The sequence below is a fragment of the Xenopus tropicalis genome, chromosome 5, assembly GCF_000004195.4.
Source record: "Xenopus tropicalis strain Nigerian chromosome 5, UCB_Xtro_10.0, whole genome shotgun sequence".
Lineage (NCBI taxonomy): Eukaryota > Metazoa > Chordata > Amphibia > Anura > Pipidae > Xenopus > Xenopus tropicalis.
The window spans coordinates 51,237,082-51,257,431 of NC_030681.2; the positions used below are offsets into that span (position 1 = coordinate 51,237,082).

The following is a 20,350-nucleotide window of genomic DNA, read 5'->3' on the forward strand; positions in this document are numbered from 1 at the left end:
GTCATGAATGATACCTGTCAGGTAACCCTTGTGGGTTCCTCTTGGGTTCATATCCCTCGTAGGATTCCCTGCATTAATAGCACTGGGCAGACCAGCCAGAGGGTTCACTACCTGCAGCTCTGGGTTCTCTGTATATAAAATGTACCTACAAAGAACAGGTGTGCAGGTGAGCTGAGCAAAGGGCTCATTCCATAGCCACAATGTGCATGTGAGAGGCGACAAAGTTGCTGGAACATCAGCCAATTAGGAGTGACTCTGCTAACTAAACCCACTCCTCCCCCACACTGCAGGAGCGAGATTTTAAAAATCACTGCCAGGCAGAACAAAGGATCAGAATATTCCCTGCACCTAGAGCTGAGGTTCCATCCTGCTGTAGAAATTCCCCCTCCTCCCCTGGCCCATGTGGCGGGAATGTGAGCCTGCCTGCTTCATATTGCTTAAACCTGGGACTGCAACTTAAAAGGACGGCACCCTGAGTAGGCAACCTGTACTGGCTATTCCTGGCTAACGGTAAGTAAAAGTTTCTGCAAGTTGCCTGACTTTCTGGAATTCCCTTTTATCGATGAATGAAACTGCTCTGATTACTGTGTGGAGCTGCCCTTATTACCTGTAGATTCCCCTTTTCTCACTGATTGGAACTGTGCTATATTGCTGTGTGAAGCTGCCCTTATTACCTGTAGATTCCCCTTTTCTCACTGATTGGAACTGTGCTATATTCCTGTGTGGAGCTGCCCTCATTACTTGTGATTCCCCTTTTATCACTGATTGGAACTGTGCTTTATTACTGTGTGAAGCTGTCTTTATTACTTGTGGACTTGCCCCTATTATCATGTGGGACTCTCTCAACTGGAGTTGCCCTTACTGTAATTGAATTCCATTTTTTATCAATGTGTGGAACTGTATCTTGTCACACACTGGAACAGTAATCTATCCCAACCTGAAATATGCGTGTCAAATTCCCATAACCAAGAAGCCTATCCATGATTCCTTTACAACAGGGATCCCCAACCTTTTCTACCTGTGAGCCACATTCAAATGTAAAGACTTGGGGAGCAACACAAGCATAAAACATGTTCCTGGGGTGCCACATAAGGGCTGTGATTGGCTATTTGGTAGCTGCTTATATGGACTGGAAGTCTACAAGAGGCTCTGTTTCAATATATCTGGTTTTTATGCAACAAAAACTTGCCTCCAAGCTAAGAAGTAAAAAGTATCCACCTGCTTTAAGGCCACTGGGAGCAACATTCAAGGGGTTGGAGAGCAACATGTTGCTCACGAGCTACTGGTTGGGGTTCACTGCTTTACAAGGTCTATTCCCCAGTATACTAATGTGCTCTCCTATGAAACTTGTTTTACTCTCTGTCCTGGTGTTGGGTTTAGGAAGCCAAATGCTTTATGCTGTACAGTATGTAAAAGAGGGGCTGCCCGAAGAGTTAAAGTAATAATATAAATAGATGGTGGGGTGTGTCCCACATTTTAAGGAAAAAGTAAATTATTTATATATAGCTCTTAAAAAGAGCTGTACAGCAAGCAAGGCAGCAATCATAGGCACACTAAGGGACATATTTATTACAGTGATGCTGCCCATAGAAACCTATTAGCAATTAGAATTTAACAGTCACCCACAAGTTAGAAAACAAAAGCAAAGATCTGATTGTTTGCTTTGGGCAACATCACCAGTGGTGCTAGCTTACACACTATAATAAATATGCCTCTAACTATGCTGGGACACAAAGAGATTAAAGGTGGCCATACACGCTACAATTACAACCTTTCCCACGACCACTGTTTGTTCCTTCACTAACATTAAGAGCTGAATCGTCAGATATGCAGGTGAAAACAAAGGAATTTTTTACCCCTATCTAATGATTCAGCATTAACTTTATGATGTTCGGACAGTGAGTTGGCACAGAGTTGCTAATGACCTTCCATGACCATTCCTTTTTCTTATGGATGTGTTATGTTGTGTATACGTTTATGCCTATGCTGTGGGGATCTTTTAGAGGTGTTATAGTATAGATACAGTAAAAGAAAATAATGATTTATTGTGGAATTTGCTAATTATTGCCTTTAGAGTGGTGCATTTCTGGTGTGCTACACTGTACTAAACAGTCCCAGTAATATGCAGCTTTGTTACATGGTGTCCCTGAAAACATTTATAAATCTTGGCAAATATTCCGAAAGGCATTGCCGTGTGAGAACAAGATAGGGGAAATCTGGCCTAGCACTGGAAATCTGGGGGATAAAAACTAATTTGTCCTGCTCTCCCACATTCCAAGGCTGGGTCCATGGTAAGCTGAGCACATACATCATATAGCTTAAGTTGTTTCCAAGTAAAGTGTAGTTTTGTTTTTTTTTGCATAACAGTCATTTTTTTCTATTTAGAAACAGAAACTAAGAGGCTAATGCTTTTTTTTCTAATATGTCTTCTAGGGAAAGTTGGAGTTGTTGCAGTGCATTTGGAGAGTATTCCTTGTACAGATACCTGTTGTGAAATAGGTTTCCTGGGCAATATATATTATAGGGGATGGAGAAGAGGATATGAGTACTGTACATTGCATCTCACAAGCAGGTAGAGGAAGCTGACGCTCTGTGCCAGGACCAGAAGGGAAGCACACAATGCAGTGCAACCAGGATATGGACTATTATATGAGCCTGTGCCTTGCCATTATTAGCGTTCTCTTCCTGATCAGACAGTTCACTTATCCTGCTGCTTATGGAAAACACGTTGCCACTGGCAAGAAGCAAAATGGTTTCATGGTCCCAGCAAAGTATGGCTGGTTTATCCAAGAGTTACCCTCCTTCCTGGTGCCAGTTGTCGTTATACTGTACAGACAGCAGTGCAACTCCCTGGGCTGCAAGATGCTTTCATTCATGTTCTGCGGACACTATTTCCAAAGGTAAGGGTGCCACAAGCTCCAACTTGTACACATAAAAATCTTTTTCTGTGTGGGCAGGAGAGCAGAACATTATGCAGATTAACATTTATTTTACCATAGGGTTTAAACACTTACATGGTTAAAAAAAAACTTGTTTTGTCACTGAAAATCCAAGTCAAGGGACACTTCTCGGAAGTCACAAGAGAAAAACAATTAACACAATTTATCTAAAGGTAAATTGTAAACCCTTAATAATAAACTAAATGCTTAGTGAGCTGCTCTTTGTAAAAGGAATCTGATCAACAATCTAATATGACCCTGGTTGCAGTGTCCAGAAAGACTTAAATTGCTGTTCCCTGTATAACTTAGTTACCACTTTTGAGGGTAATCATAGAAAACATGATTATGTTCTAACACAGCAGTGTCCCCACGTTTTAAGTGCAGTTGGCAATGATTTTCTGTGCATAACATGGTGGCCTGACAGTCCCAACAGATTATCCATGTACTTTTGATATTGGTCAGTTGATTGGAACAATAGGAAAGCAGCTATACCCACATGGACCCTAGTATTCTCTATGTCCATAGTACTTTATATTAGTTAGTATAACCCAAATTGAATGCTAACTTTCCAATACACTACATTGTCACTTATTTCAAATTTGTCAGCTGTCCCCCAGACTCAAATCCTCAAAATGCCTGGCATAGAGTGTGATTATAGGGTAGTTCACTTAAGATTATCTCTTAGTGTAAACAATCATATTCTAAGACAATTTTCTGTTTTGTCTTGCATTATTTTACATATAGTTCTAAAGTGCAGTTTGGAATGTCTAGTTTGCAAAGGTCAATTTCAATTCTAAAGCACTAGGGATCCGTTAGGAATGGCAGGGAACCAACAGAGGGTAAGAGGACTATATGTGGGATGGAATGTGAGCAGAACTGGTACACTGTGAAATTTCACAGGTGGTGTGAGTGCCATATCTTTTAATACTGAGGATGATATTAGGACGGACTGGATTCCATATCTGGTGTTTTTATTCTGTGGTATAGTGATAATGTCACTATAGAATAAAATGTATATTACCTAGTTCCCATTAATATATGTGTTTCAGTTTTATTAAGCTGATGCCCCTGGGAAGTTTTATGTTACATCTTTAAAATTATAGTTAACATTTTAAAAGGCACCAGATAAGAAGATAGCCTGTACCTGGCACTGTCTGAAAAGCCAATCAGATTTGCAGGCAAACACTTGAGCACCCTTGAAAACCTCTATGTATATGGCTTTTCCTTTGTACAATGCACTGCTGAGCAGTTTTCTGAAACTATGAAATGAAGTCTCAGGTCAGGTGGCAGGTGTATAATTAGCAGATTGAAGATAAGATTGAAAAACCCATGGCACATGCTTTGTGCTTTACCACAACGTGCTGCTAGTAGTACTCTGATACTGTGGAAGAGTACAGTGTCACTCGTCAGATAGGAAATGTGATTTTGGGGATTGCAGACTGAAGCTCAGCATCATTGATAACCCCTCAGTGCATGTTTTGTATTTTCTCACAATGTCCCACTGAGTATTCCTATGATACAGTAGGATTGTGCAACCTAATTGGTAAGATGTGATTTTGAGGTACATGGATGGCAGACTGAAGCGTAAGCACCTTTAAAAACCCTAAAGAGACTTATCAGTGTGATAAGTCAGATAGAAGGTGTGTGATTTTTTTTTGGTACAGATATGGGACCTGTTATCCAGAAAGCTTGGGCCTTTTGGGCACTTTAGTGAATATGTCCCTCAGTCTTAAAGGGTAGTAAAGTCCTCAGAAACTGCTTGGTCTTGTGGAAATAGTTAATGGTACATGTAGTCATGACCAGCAGTGACGAGAAGAGTTAAATGGGGGTAAAGACCTGTTAATACAATAATTATAAAATACACAGGATGTATGAAAGGTAACCATTGCAGCAACAAAGCTTGCAGAGCAGAAGGAGAGATATACAGTATAACTGTGGCAGTAGTTTCAATGAAGGACTTGGGTAATCCACAGAAAAGTGTACAGTTTAGGTGGGATATGATAAAAGCATGAAGGAGTACTTTGGTTGTTTTGTACATAATTCATTACTAAGTTATATGATTCTGTGCACATCTGGATGCTGGGAGTGGGGCAAGCATTCTTTGCTTCTTATGGTTTGACAAATATGTGGCCTCATCAAATTAGGGTGACCAGATCACTTTAAAATTCTGGGACACATGTAGAAAATGATGCTAGCAGGGCTGAACTGATTGCAGTGTACTTTAAATACAATCAGTACTACTCTACAACATGTATTTATTAGATGTAGCCCTTCATTTTCATTAGAAAGTCAGTCAGTGTCGGACTGGCCTTCCAGGATACCAGGAAAACTCCAGGTGGGCCCAGGTGTCAGTGGGCCCTCTCGCTTCTAACTATTTAGCCTATTTCATGGTCATTCCCTGTTTCTGTATGGGAACAATGAAGCTTGATAGATAGAAGAATAGTAAAGTACGTAGAGAAAAGACACTAGGATAATAAAGAGTTTGAGGGAGGAGAGGCGGAATTAAAGTTTTGAGAGTGGGCCCATGGTCCAGGGTTTTCTGGTGGGCCCCTGCCATCTCAGTCCGACACTGAAGTCAGTAACCAAAAAGCAAATTCTAAATGTAATTATTATTTTTGTGATTTTTCTGCTTCTTGGAACTCAGTCCTCAAGATTCCGAAGAAATCATGTACAGGTATGGGATCCTTTATCTGAAAACCATATTGTAGAGAGAACAGTTATAGGACAAGTCAGCCCAAAATATAATTGTTGGCTAATAAAAGAAAACATAATTCTACGCAACTTTGCAATAGACATTCATTACAAAATATATTAATATATATATATAACTGCTATTAAAAGCAGTGTCTGCCCTTTTCTATTCTCTGCTCTGGTGCCTCTGGCATTTGAAACAATGACTGACAGGCCTGCCTTGCTGGAGGAGACTGACCTTCGCAACATTGTTTATAATATAACAACCAGGAGTTCAGCAAATGCTGCTTTCTATAGCAATTAAGTTACTAAAAAATTTCAATACATTCACTTTGGAAAGTTGCTTGGAATTATGTTTTCACTTATTAGGCAAAAAAGTTATTTTTGGGGTTGATGTCCTTTTAAGCAAATAATTCTAATTTTTAAAAATAATTTCCTTTCTCTTTTTTTCTTATCCAAGGAACTCCAGGTCCTATACATTGCTGTTTCAAAACCTTGATTATTTAAATTTTACTGTATTAATAAATAAGAACAGACCATTATAGTAAGTTTTAACTGTAATTAAAATGGTAATTACTAGACATGTTATTCATCATTTAAATTAGCCATTCAGAAGAAGAAGTGCTGTTTAGTGTATAAGATTAGATCACCAAAACAAATGTTACCTGAAAAACTCACTTGTTATCACTGCAGCAAATACTGAGCTGTCTATTAAGGGCTCTGGCACACAGGGAGATTAGTTGCCCGCGACAAATCTCCCTGTTCGCGGGCGACTAATCTCCCCGAGTTGCCATCACCTGCCATCCCACCGGCGAACATGTAAGTCGCCGGTGGGATGGCACATTTGGCGGCGCGATTTCGGCAAATTGCCGAAGTTGCCTCGCGAGGTGGGATGGCAGGTGATGGCAACTCGGGGAGATTAGTCGCCCGCGAACAGGGAGTTTTGTCGCGGGCAACTAATCTCCCTGTGTGCCAGAGCCCTAAAGGAGAAAGAAAGGTAAAAACTAAGTAAGCTTTAAGATTGTAAGCTCTATGGGGCAGGGACCTCCTTCTTGTGTTTCTGACTCTTATTGCAACTGCACCTTGTATTCATTTGTATTTATTGTTGTACTTTGTATTTATCCATTATCTTTAACCCCCTGTCTGTATTAATGTATTCTACTGTACAGCGCTGCGTACAGAAGTAGCGCTTTATAAATAAAGATATACATACATACAAGCTTTAACAGAAAGGTCTATGTAAATACAGCCATAAGCACTCACAGAAACGCTGCACTGAGTTCTCTGTAAAAAGATTAGTTGTGTCTGTTTTCCTCTGCCAGAGACACAAGCTCTCTGCTTCCTGCTTTCTCCTCTCTCCTGCTCCCCCCTCCCTCACGAATGCTAAGAAATCACTCCCCCCCCTTAGGAATGTGGATCTGAGCCAATCAGCAGGAAGCTGTCTCATAGTCACTTGGTCTAGGTGTCTGTGCAGGATTGAGGCATTATGGGAACTTTCTTTACACAGTTCAGCATTTTTTCTTCCTGTTTGGCTTCTGAACATCTGAACGGGAGAAATATGGGGAGACTTAAGGGCACTATTGAGAGAACTGAAGGTATGCCTGCAGCTTGAGATGAACTCTTTATTAGCTTTTCCTTCTCCTTTAATGGTGCCAGTCACATTAGTGCCACCTAGAAAACTATATTTATTCTGCAGAAAGCTTTACCTTACAAGAGTAAATAGCCCTAGGACCTCACTTCATTTGTTTAAGATAGCAGCTGCCATTTTAGCTTATCTTCCCAGCTTCCTGCTGCAGCTCTAGCTGTTGGTAACATAGATCACACATTCTGAAGAGAGGGGGAGTGAATTCTTATGGGAGGGGGGAGCAGGAAAGGGGGGAAAGGAGAGCAGACTCTGGCCCGGGAATGAAGCCAGACACCAAAGGAAGCCAGACACCAAAGAACATGTATACACAAAAGAAGACTTGATAGAGGACTCAGTGCAGCGTTTCTGTGAGTGCTTATGGTTGTATTTACATAGACCTTTCTGATAAAGCTTACTTAGTTTTTACCTTTCCTTCTCCTTTAATAAATATGCCTCTTAAATCCTACATAAATATGTCCCTATGAGTTATATACTGGGGTCTTTATTCTCCTACTGCAGAATGGCTGCAGTCCTCCATTTAGGAGTCTAGCATCTTGAACAGAGCACCATACCTCCCAACATTTGAAAAATGTAAAGAGGGACAAAAATAAATGGTGCACGTTGTGCCACCATACCCCCTAAATACCACTTTTATCTTTACCAAATTTGGCAGGTTGTTAAAGGTTGAACACATTTCTGGAGGCTTTGGGGTCTTGTTTTATTACAGTTTTGCTAAAAAAAGGAGAAATTGCCCTTTAAGCTGTAATTCTCAGTTCCCCCAAGAGACCAATTTAGCTTATTAGTTATAATTGCATCTAAGTGCAGGTGTTGCTTGTTAACTTTTCTGGGCTCTCTGCATACTTATTTAATTAAGTTTAAGAAACACTGTATCTTTTTAGCGTTCAGTGCAGGAGATCAAAGTGAAATGAGGGACTTTTCAGTAAGAATCTGGAACTGCAGACTGAACTGTTAAAATTAGGATTAGGGACAGTTGGGAGGTATGCACTGCCTTTGTTAAGTACAGGGGCCTGTTGCAGCATGCACTCCCTGTGGCTCACTAAACTGCACATCTGAATATCAGGCAAGATAGGGGACAGGTAAGGAGAAAGCAGGAGGAAGGCATATAGGCATCCCCCATTCCATGAGGAGCAGAGTGCAGCTTCCCCCAAGGTGCAAGTGCTTTTAGAGGAGGCCAAAGGTTTGTAAATGACCCCTTATAACTTTCTATGAGCCTGTAGCCACTTTTTTGGTTTATTATACTTTTTTTTTCTACAAAAAATTTTCAGATCACTGACTTTTTCAGTTGAAACCAAGCTAAAATCACAATTCAAATACCTGGATATACTTATGTGTACCTTAATAAATGCTGAACATTTTAAATATATTTATTTATATTTACTCTGTTTACAGAGGCTCTAACCTACAAGTCCTGACATACTTCAGTTCAAAAGACATTGTGGTACGCTGTGAGATTATTTGGCAGGGAAAATTTTAATATCTTTGTGCATTGACTTATTGCTGTTAGGTTAGCCATGTGATACTTTACGGTGCATTGACTGTTTTACTGTATAGCGTCTGGTATTGGGTATTGAAGAAAAAAAACAGCTTAAATACACCACAGCTGCCTTGGCTTACACACAATATTTTACTGAGTTTTTAGTGGTTGACATTTGAAACCATACAACCCCACATTCTTAATAAATCATTGTGTCGTTTATAATGAGACACAACATCAAACCCTTGCTTTTATTATTTGTTCCTGTCTCGCAAGAGTGGCTTTTTCTGCATAGACGGGACCAAGCAGACAATGTAACCTAAAATGCTAGCATGGATCAAAAGGATCCCCTAATCAAGTTTAGACATAACGCAGAATAAATGCAAGGTTGTACGTAATACAGAATGATGTTCTAGTATTGTTTAAAGGTTATACTAAGAAAATGTTAAATGCATTGACCTTAAATGCATTGACCTTTATTAAAAGGTCCTGGTGTTTTAGCTAAATTTATCAACTACATTATTTTATTAGGGCAGGTCATAGAGTTGTGGAGGTGGATTGAAAGTATTTATAGTTTCTTTGTTTACAGTGCTTTAAGTAAAGGTAGAAGGCAAGTGGTATAGATGCATCATTTTAATTTCAATTACCCATATCTCACAGTGCTGTATAGAAAAAAATATGACACAGAGACTTATATGGGCAGCATACAATCTTGTTCAAAATAAGTGCAATGAATAGGGTTTGTGCTTAACATATATTTTTCAATCACAAAAAAATCTGTTTTTGGATCGTTTTGAGTTAAAAGGAAAGATTATAGCCACTCCATGGTTAGTCCTTGCAAGGTAGATAATTAGATTAACAGTATACAACACTCTCCCTTCACCCCTTTGTTGTGACTGTTTTGGATTACAGATAAGCAAGAGTCCATCATGCATGGGGATTATCAGTGCACTGGAAATCTAACCTTACAAGCACCAAACATAGAGTAGCTTCAATTTCCTTGTTAAAAAGGGGGAAATGTTTCAGATGTGGATTTTTCCATAGAAAGGCGGCCTGCGACACTGTGTGATTTTAAATGAAAATGTTAACAGGCACAGCTCAAGGTATTCAAAGTTTACCTTGCTTGTAAAAGGAAGACCGAAAATAAAACTGAGAATCTGTTAATTAGGTCTGGAGGTAACCAACCATAGGTAAAGGTTTCTCATTCTCTAATACCTCAACTAGCCCTGGCAGATAACAGGCTGATAAGTAAGTTATACTGTTTGGTCAGTTACAAGCCTATAGGCGTGCCACTAAGTTCACATTAAATCATAACCTGAAATATATTTATCCTCACAGAAATCTATATCATGTTATATGTTACCAACAATATAACAAACTGCTTATAGGTCTAATAACAAATCAACTACTAAATGAGTCCAACTACCTTATCTAATTGGTTTATCAGATAGGAATATATGGGCAGGTCGCACAGCATTGATGTTCGATGAGTATGGAACTAACTGTAGATTTTATGACCAATTTATATAATATAATTTATCTATTATGTTCATGTAAAGATGAGCAGTAAAATGTTTCCGAGAATACTCAAAGGCCAATTGCTTTAGACATATCACTAAAGGATACTGTATATCATGACCTGGATGAATAAAGTGTATATAGAACTGGATCAAAAGCCTTTGCACGATCGACCATATCTACTGCAATACCACTCTCAAACTCATGACATTGCAACAAGAACCTAAATCTGATTTGCAATTTACTACTCAATACTTATGGTTTTATACCCTTTTAGTTTATTGAAATTATATCAGTTTTTTTAGTCCACTACAACCATATCATACTAGGAGCAGTTTCAGAACATTTGAAGGATGACTAAATGTAGAGTCACTGGGGTTGCCGATTTGTAAGACATGCCCACGGACTGATGGAATGGAGTGCTGACCCGGTTAAGTAAGTGATTAATATCACTGTAGGTGTCCAACAAATTGGAAACATCAACAAACTGACATTCTCTTGCCCTTTAAATGTTAACAAACTGTTTCTTGTATAATAAGGTGCTAGTTGACTAAATAAAAGCTGATATAAAGCTAACACAATAAGAACATAAAACTGTGGGGCTGATTTACTAATCCACGAATCCGAATGAGAAAAATTCGGATTGGAAAATGAACATTTTGCGACTTTTTCGTATTTTTGCGATTTTTTCGTCGCCGTTACGACTTTTCCATAAATTGTCGTGACTTTTTCGTAACCGTTACGACTTGCGCGAATTGTCGCAACTTTTTCCATAGCCATTACACATTGTCGCAACTTTTTCATTGCCATTATAACTTTTGTGAATTGTAGCGACTTTTTCATAGCCATTACGACTTTCGCGAATTGTCGCAACTTTCGTGTTGCGAGCTCGGAAAAGTCGCGACAATTCGCATAAAAAACGCATTCGGACGCTTTTCGGACGTTCGTGGATTAGTAAATGTGCCCCTATGTGTTGTGATATTTTACTCAATACTAACTTCACTGGCTGGTGTGTTTGTGTCTGAAAAAGCCACATGATAGCAAGAGAAGGAGTTTAATCACTTTGTTTAGTGGGATTAGATGTCAGGGCATTGTTGTGCACACACACCAAACTCGAAATTCCACATCCAAACCAAGAAAGAGCCGAGGTTATATGAACTCCATACAGGGTGTTTTTACTCAAACAAAATCTACATATAAGGGATTTGCCATTTCTGGGACTTACTTTCTTCAAAAGGTATTGACAACAAAAATCAGGTCTAGGCTATTCTTTTGCAGGCCGTGGAAAGGTTTTGCCTGTTGTCAAAAGTCGCAAAAAGTAATATTTCAGTGCTACATTGCAGCATCTATAGTGTCTAATGAAACACCCCCATAAATAAAGTGGTAGCCCCTCTTAAACTTCATGTTATCATAAAGGAACAGTTCAATGTAAAAATTAAACTGGAAAAAATAGATGTAAATGTAATCTATAAAAGCTGGAGTGAGCAGATGTCTAACATAATAGCCAGAACACTACTTCCTGCTTTCAGCTCTCTAAACTCTTAGTTAGTCAGTAACTCTAGGGGGGCACATGGGACATAACTGTTCAGTTAGTTTCTGAGCACGCAGGTCAGATTCAAATGCAAACTAACTGAACAGTTATGTCCCGTATGGCCCCCCTCAAGTCACTAAGCGCTAATAGCTTACAGAGCTGTAAAGGAGGAAGTAGTTTTTTATTTTGTGCAGTCTATCTATTTTACCCAGTCTAATTTTTACACTAAACTGTTCCTTTAAGGCACAGATTCTTCTCAGCATATACATACCAGGAACATTCTACCCGAATGCAGTTTTTTAAGTGCCTTTGTGTTTAAATAATTATCTTAAATACATTAATTTTATACAAAGTTTCTGTAAAATACTATTTATCCTATGTTCTTTCTAACGTTTACTGAAATTTATGAGATGAGTTGATATGACTTGCTCACTAACTTGCTCACAAATTTGCTACATTGTTTCAAGAGTCAGAACCAGAGAATAAAAAAGGGACAGGCAGATGAGCACTTTAGACAGACAACTTACTGCTTTCTATAGTAATTATACAGGTCCTTTTCAAAAAATTAGCATATTGTGATAAAGTTCATTATTTTCTGTAATGTACTGATAAACATTAGACTTTCATATATTTTAGATTCATTACACACAACTGAAGTAGTTCAAGCCTTTTCTTCTTTTAATATTGATGATTGTGGCATACAGCTCATGAAAACCCAAAATTCCTATCTCAAAAAATTAGCATATCATGAAAAGGTTCTCTAAATGAGCTATTAACCTAATAATCTGAATCAACTAATTAACTCTAAAAACCTTAAAAAGATTCCTGAGGCTTTTAGAAACTCCCAGCCTGGTTCATTACTCAAAACCGCAATCATGGGTAAGACTGCCGACCTGACTGCTGTCCAGAAGGCCATCATTGACACCCTCAAGCAAGAGGGTAAGACACAGAAAGAAATTTCTGAACGAATAGGCTGTTCCCAGAATGCTGTATCAAGGCACCTCAGTGGGAAGTCTGTGGGAAGGAAAAAGTGTGGCAGAAAATGCTGCACAACAAGAAGAGGTGACTGGGCCCTGAGGAAGATTGTGGAGAAGGACCGATTCCTGACCTTGGGGGACCTGCGGAAGCAGTGGACTGAGTCTGGAGTAGAAACATCCAGAGCCACCGTGTACAGGCGCGTGCAGGAAATGGGCTACAAGTGCCGCATTCCCCAGGTCAAGCCACTTTTGAACCAGAAACAGCGGCAGAAGCGCCTGACCTGGGCTACAGAGAAGCAGCACTGGACTGTTGCTCAGTGGTCCAAAGTATGTCATTCGGAAATCAAGGTGCCAGAGTCTGGAGGAAGACTGGGGAGAGGGAAATGCCAAAATGCCTGAAGTCCAGTGTCAAGTACCCACAGTCAGTGATGGTCTGGGGTGCCATGTCAGCTGCTGGTGTTGGTCCACTGTGTTTTATCAAGGGCAGGGTCAATGCAGCTAGCTATCAGGAGATTTTGGAGCACTTCATGCTTCCATCTGCTGAAAAGCTTTATGGAGATGAAGATTTCATTTTTCAGCACAATCTGGCACCTGCTCACAGTGCCAAAACCACTGGTAAATGGTTTACTGACCATGGTATTACTGTGCTCAATTGGCCTGCCAACTCTCCTGACCTGAACCCCATAGAGAATCTGTGGGATATTGTGAAGAGAAAGTTGAGAGACACAAGACCCAACACTCTGGATGAGCTTAAGGCCGCTATTGAAGCATCCTGGGCCTCCATAACACCTGAGCAGTGCCACAGGCTGATTGCCTCCATGCCACGCCACATTGAAGCAGTCATTTCTGCAAAAGGATTCCCGACCAAGTATTGAGTGCATAACTGAACATAATTATTTGAAGGTTGACTTTTTTTGTATTAAAAACACTTTTCTTTTATTGGTCGGATGAAATATGCTAATTTTTTGAGATAGGAATTTTGGGTTTTCATGAGCTGTATGCCACAATCATCAATATTAAAAGAAGAAAAGGCTTGGACTACTTCAGTTGTGTGTAATGAATCTAAAATATATGAAAGTCTAATGTTTATCAGTACATTACAGAAAATAATGAACTTTATCACAATATGCTAATTTTTTGAAAAGGACCTGTATATACAAATAACTTTAAAGCACATTTTAAAAGATTTTAATATACGCTGATAAGCCTCAGGCAAAATTTTACTTTAATTGTTTTCATGTAGAAAAGGCCAGTAACAATACTTTTGGGCCTTAGCTGTAACTGAATATTGCAAAGGAATTAGGAGTATTGTGTTTGCAAGTGAATACAAGTAAAGGAAAGAGGATTGTGGGTAAAAGAACAAGGAGGGTGGAAATAGCATAGATTAACTCTTTGCACTACTGCTTTGCATAGGGATAGATTTCTGTTACTTAATAAATGAAATGTAGTAGATCTTACAGAAGTCAAACAAACAAATGGAGAACCCCACTTTCTGCAAAAAAAAAAGCAGTAACCTTCTCCAATGACATTCATCTTAAAAGAAACAAAAGATTAGGAAACCAGAATATTAGATCTAGTCTATTTCAAATGAACCCTTCAAAATTTTGAAACATTAGGATTATTTTAAACATTAAGATTATTTTGCCACAAATATAGATTCTTTGAGGCACAAGCTAAATAGCTGTGATGGACTGCACCTCAATAGAAGGGGGGCTGCTGTGCTGGGGGAAAGAATGGCTAAGAGGCTGGCTAAGAGTATTTAAACTAGGCAAGTTGGGGGGGTGAGCTAGAATTTTATGGGAAAGCTAGTGTAGAGCAGGCAGTGGGATTAGCAAGGGGTCATGAGGGAGGAGAGAAGGGGGGCATGCTGTTCACCAGCTAAGGAGGTTCTCTGTTACATGGAAAACAGCCTAATAGTAAGCTTAGATCTAATTCTCTGTTGCTTAATGAACTTATCAGAGGGAGATGGCTAATGCACGGAGTTTGTCGGGAAAATGAGGAAAGATGGAGTCTATTGCATGTACAGAAAATTATGACTTAATTGGTATTACTCAGACCTGGTGGGATGAAACTTGGCGACTGGGCTGTGAATTTAAATGGTTACACACTTTTTAGGAGGGACAGAGGGATTAAAAAGGGTGGAGGGGTTTGTCTTTATGTAAAGTCAGATTTAAAGTCATGTGCTAAGAAATTACCAGAGACAGCGTGGAATCCCTTTGGGTAGAGATTTCAGCGGGGCTAAAGGTTACAAAGAAAATGATCAATGGTGTATGATTCCCATATCAGTGAGGAGAATAAGGCCCAACTGCTATTGGAATGGAGGAGGCTTCACAACTAAGTCAAGTTGTTATTATTATTTGTCTACATCACTGAGGAGCCAGCTAATCAAGGCTTCCCTTTAACAAAAGAAGACCCATTTCTAGAAATATAACTACTGATGCATGGGTCATTCAGGAGGAAATTCAAGAGACTTGAACATGTAATGGTAAACAAAGGTCCAGGACCTTTGGGATTCATCTCAGGGTATTAAACAAGCTTAGCTCTGTGATTGCCAAACCTCTTCATTGAGGTCTTGATTCATTGAGGTCTTTCTGTGAGGTCTGGCATGGTACAGAGAGATTGGCGAATTACTAATGTGGTGCCGTTATTCAAAAAGGGATCCCATTCTCAGCCTAAAAACTATAGGCCTGTTAGTCTGACATGAGTGGTAGGAAAGCTTTTGCAAGGGGTAATAAGAGATAGGGTACTTGAATACATTGAAAATCTATGAGTTTGTGCCAGCATGGTTTTATGCGTAACAGATCTTGCCAGACTAATTTAATTGCCTTTTATTAGGAGGTGAGCAGGAACCTCAATGCTGTAATGGTAGTGGATTTCATCTACTGTGACTTTGCTTAAGCGTTTGATACAGTACCTCACAGAAAGTTAATAATAAAATTGAGAAATATTGGCCTAGAACATCATATTTGTAACTGGATAGAAAATTGGCTGAAGGATAGAGTACAAAGAGTGGTGGTAAATGGAACATTTTCTAATTGGACCAGTGTGGTTAGTGGAGTACCGCAGGGGTCAGTCCTTGGTCCTTTGCTTTTTAACTTGATTATTAATGACCTGGAGGTGGGCATAGACAGTACTGTTTCTATTTTTTCTGACAACACTAAATTGTACAAAATGATAAGTTCGATGCAGGATGCTGCCGCTTTGCAGACCAATTTGACAAAATTGGAAAACTGAACAGCAATATGTAAAATGAGGCTTAATGTTGAAAACTTCTAAGTTATGCACTTTGGTAAAAATAATAGGGATGCACCAAAACCACTTTTTTGGGTTCTGACGAACCCCCGAACCCACCCTGATGGATTCTGCTGAATCCGAATCCTAATTAGCATATGCTAATTAGGATCGTGAAGGGTTAAAAATCCCCCCTAAATTTTAACCCTTTCCGAATGCTAATTAGCGTATGCTAATTATTCGGATTCGGTTCGGCCGGGACCGTGGATTCGGCCGAAACCGAATCCATCAAAAAAAGGCTGGATTCGGCCTGAATCCCGAACCGAAACCGGGATTCAGTGCATCCCTAAAAAATAATATAAACGCAAGTTATACACTAAATGGTAGTTTGTTGGGGGTATCCTTAACTGAGAAGGATCTGGGGATTTGACAAGTTTTCTAATTCCAGGCAGTGTCATTCGGTGGCTACTAAAGCAAATAAAGTGCTGTCTTGTATAAAAAAGGGCATTGACTCAAGGGATGAAAACATAATTTTGCCTCTTTATAGGTCCCTGGTAAGGCCTCACCTTGAGTATGCAGTGCAGTTTTGCACTCCAGTCCTTAAGAAGGATATTAATGAGCTGGAGAGAGTGCAGAGACGTGCAACTAAACTGGTAAAGGGGATGAAAGATTTAAGGTTAGATTGTCATGGTTGGGGTTGTTTTTTCTGGACAAAAAGGTGCTCGCTAGGGGACATGATTACTCTGTACAAGTACATAAGAGGGGATTATTGACAGATAGGGGGTGTTCTTTTTGTCCCATAAAAACGATCAGCGCACCAGAAGCAACCTCTTTAGAGCAGAGGAACGGGGCTTTTATTTGAAGTAACGTAGGCACTTTTTCATGGTGAGGGCAATGAAGCTGTGAAATGCCCTTCCTAGTGATGTTGTAATGGCAGATTCTGTTAATGCCTTTAAGAGGGACTAGGATGATTTCTTGAACAAGCACAGTATCCAAGGCTATTGTGATACTAATATCTACAGTTAGTATTGATGTTGGTATGTATGATTTTTTACGTGAGTGTATAGATAGGTCAGAATAGGTTTGTGTGTGCTGAGTTTACTTTAAAGAGTTGAACTTGATGGACTCTGGTCTTTTTCCAACCCTATGTAACTATGTAGCTTAGTTAGTAAGCTTAGGGGCTGATTTACTAAGACACGATTTCGAATCCGAATTGGAAAAATTCCGATTGGAAACGAACATTTTGCGACTTTTTCGTATTTTTTGCGATTTTTTTCAGCGTCTTTACGATTTTTGCGTAAAAACGCGAGTTTTTCGGCGTCTTTACGATTTTTGCGTAAAAACGCGAGTTTTTCGTAGCCATTACGAAAGTTGCGCAAAGTCGCGATTTTTTCGTAGCGTTAACACTTGTGCGCAAAGTTGCGCCTTTTTCGTAGCGTTAACACTTGTGCGCAAAGTCGCGCCTTTTTCGTAGCGTTAAAACTTAAAAGGCGCGAAGTTTCGCGCAAGTTTTAACGCTACGAAAAAATCGCGACTTTGCGCAACTTTCGTAATGCTACGAAAAACTCGCGTTTTTACGCAGAAATCGTAAAGATGCCGGAAAACTCGCGTTTTTACGCAAAAATCGTAAAGACGCCGAAAAACTCGCGTTTTTAAGCAAAAATCGTAAAGACGCCAAAAAAAATCGCAAAATTACCGATCATTACGAAAAAAACGCAATCGGACGCATTCGGCCCGTTCGTGGGTTAGTAAATGTGCCCCTTAGTGTAGCTTAGGATCAAGTAAAGGCACTGTTCGATTATTACAGAGAAAAAGGAATCATTTTTAAAAAAAGGTTTATTTGCATAAATTGGACACTATGGAAGCTATCCTGTAATTTGGAGCTTTTTGAATAACCCCTTACTATGCCTGTGCGGTTTACAGTCCATACTACCGTATTTTTCGGACCATAAGACGCACCGGACCATAAGACGCACCAATTTTTTGGGAAGGGAAATGAAGAAAAAAAGATTCTGAAACAAAGTGTCCTAAAATATTTTATGTGCATTAAAACCCAACCTGTACCAGCAGCACCCAACATATTGCCCCCCACCTGTACCAGCAGCACCCAACATATTGCCCCCCACCTGTACCAGCAGCACCCAACATATTGCCCCCCACCTGTACCAGCAGCACCCAACATATTGCCCCCCACCTGTACCAGCAGCACCCAACATATTTCACCCAACATATTGCCCCCATCTGTACCAGCATATAGCCTACCGATATACTTTAAAAAAATGTTTTTACTTGCCCATGTGGTCTCCGCAGGGCCCTCCTCTATTTACCGGCGCTTAGCTCTGGCGCATGCACAATGACGCGTATGGGCATGCGCGTCATTGTGCATGCGCACAGCGCCATAGCTAAGCGCCGGCAAATAGAGGAGGGCCCTGCGGAGACCACATGGGCAAGTAAAAACATTTTTTTAAAGTATATCGGTAGGCTATATTCGGACCATAAGACGCAGGGACTTTTTCCCCCCACTTCTGGGGGAAAAAAAGTGCGTCTTATGGTCCGAAAAATACGGTATATATTTGTTTGAGTAAAGAAATTTATATTATCTAATTCTTAAATTAGCAGCCTATCTGCATTCTGCTGCTTATCTGTAGCAATACATTTGGGGGCTAATTTACTAACCCACGAATCCGACCCGAATTGGAAAAGTTCCGACTTGAAAACAAACATTTTGCGACTTTTTCATATTTTTTGCGATTTTTTCAGCGTCTTTACGAATTTTTCGTTACCAATACGATTTTTGCGTAAAAACGCGAGTTTTTTGTAGCCATTACGAAAGTTGCGTAAAATCGCCCGATTTTTCCGTAGCGTTAAAACTTACGCGAAAAGTTGCGCCTTTTTCGCAGCGTTAAAACTTAAAAGGTGCGAAGTTTCGCGTAAGTTTTAACGCTACGAAAAAAGCGCAACTTTTTGCGCAAGTTTTAACGCTACGAAAAATCGCCAGATTTTACGCAACTTTCGTAATGGCTACGAAAAACTTGCGTTTTTACGCAAAAATCGTATTGGTAACGAAAGATTCGTAAAGACGCCGAAAAAATCGCAAAATACCGATCATTACGAAAAAAACGCAATCGGACTCATTTCGACCCGTTCGTGGGTTAGTAAATGTGCCCCTTGGTGTGTGTGATTTTCTGTCCCAATCACAAAGTTCTGTCTTTAATATTAACAAATGCATACACAAGCAGAACATGAAAAAGCAGTGATGAGATAATGCTCTATGTTCCTAAAAGGGCCCACCCTGACCCCATCACAAAGTCTTCAACTAACTCTTATTTTTCCTATTAAGTTAACATGTCTTTTTCAGGAAGATCTAAAAACAAAGTGGATTTTGGCACATAACTGCATACTTGAGCAGTTACATTGCACACTTACGTATGTGTGGCAGGTGCCTAAATTGATAGGGTTTCAGTACAGGTATGTTAGGGACCTGGGGTTTCCGGATAAGGGGTCTTTCTGTAATTTGGATCTCCATATCTTAAGTCTACTAAAAAATAATTTAAACATTAAATATAGCCAATAGGATTGTTTTGCCTCGAATAAGGATTAATTCTCTCTTAGTTGGAATCAAGTACAAGGTTCTGTTTTATTACTATAGAGAAAAAGCAAATCATTCTCAAAAATCTGAATTAATTGATTAAAATTGAGTCTATGGGAGTTGACAATAACTGGTTTCCAGATAAGGGATCCCATACCTGTACTTGTACTTGAGGGTTACTAAGGTGCATGAATCCATATTGGTGGCAAAACAATCCTATTGGCTTTATTTAATGTTGTATTTAATGTAATGTTTTAGCAGAGTAAAGGTACGGTGGTTTAAATTACAGAAAGATCACTTATCCGGAATCCCCCAGGTCCCAAGCAATATGGATAACAGATCCTATACCTGTATATAAATTGGGAATGGTGAAATGCAATTCCTTATGCATGTGATTTTTGAGAACAAAACAAAAATATATTATTAACAATAAATCACAGAGGATGGCCAAAGTATCTTCTTTATACTGTTCAAATCTCCTTTTGTCATGTCTTAGTTCTAGTATAGGGTGTAAAATGTTCCATGAGCTTCATCTTTTTATTTGTAAAATAAGCAAAGGATTTATTATAAATGGTCGTAGGAGAAAAATGCTCAATGCTATTTTTTTTCCAATATACTGTATGACTTCCAAACACATTGCAACTCAACCACCAGTTGAGTGTAAACTACACTATTGGCCCTGGATGCAAGTGCAAGAGCACTAAAGGGTGCAGGAATGTTATAATGTCCTGATCTCAACAAGAGACATTTAATGC

At 39.5% G+C, this 20,350-nt stretch overlaps 1 protein-coding gene across 2 annotated transcripts in view; it reads left to right on the forward strand.

Moving 5' to 3' along the window:
* Positions 1 to 267: 267 nt before the first annotated feature.
* srd5a2 (steroid-5-alpha-reductase, alpha polypeptide 2 (3-oxo-5 alpha-steroid delta 4-dehydrogenase alpha 2)) overlaps positions 268 to 20,350 on the forward strand; it is a 38,597-nt gene continuing 18,514 nt past the window's right edge. Inside the window, exons 1-2 of one of the 2 annotated variants that reach the window (XM_018093906.2) lie at positions 268 to 510; positions 2,434 to 2,900. In XM_018093906.2, coding sequence (XP_017949395.1) covers positions 2,620 to 2,900 — 281 coding nt within the window. In that variant the 5' untranslated portion in view covers positions 268 to 510; positions 2,434 to 2,619. 2 annotated transcript variants of the gene reach the window in all.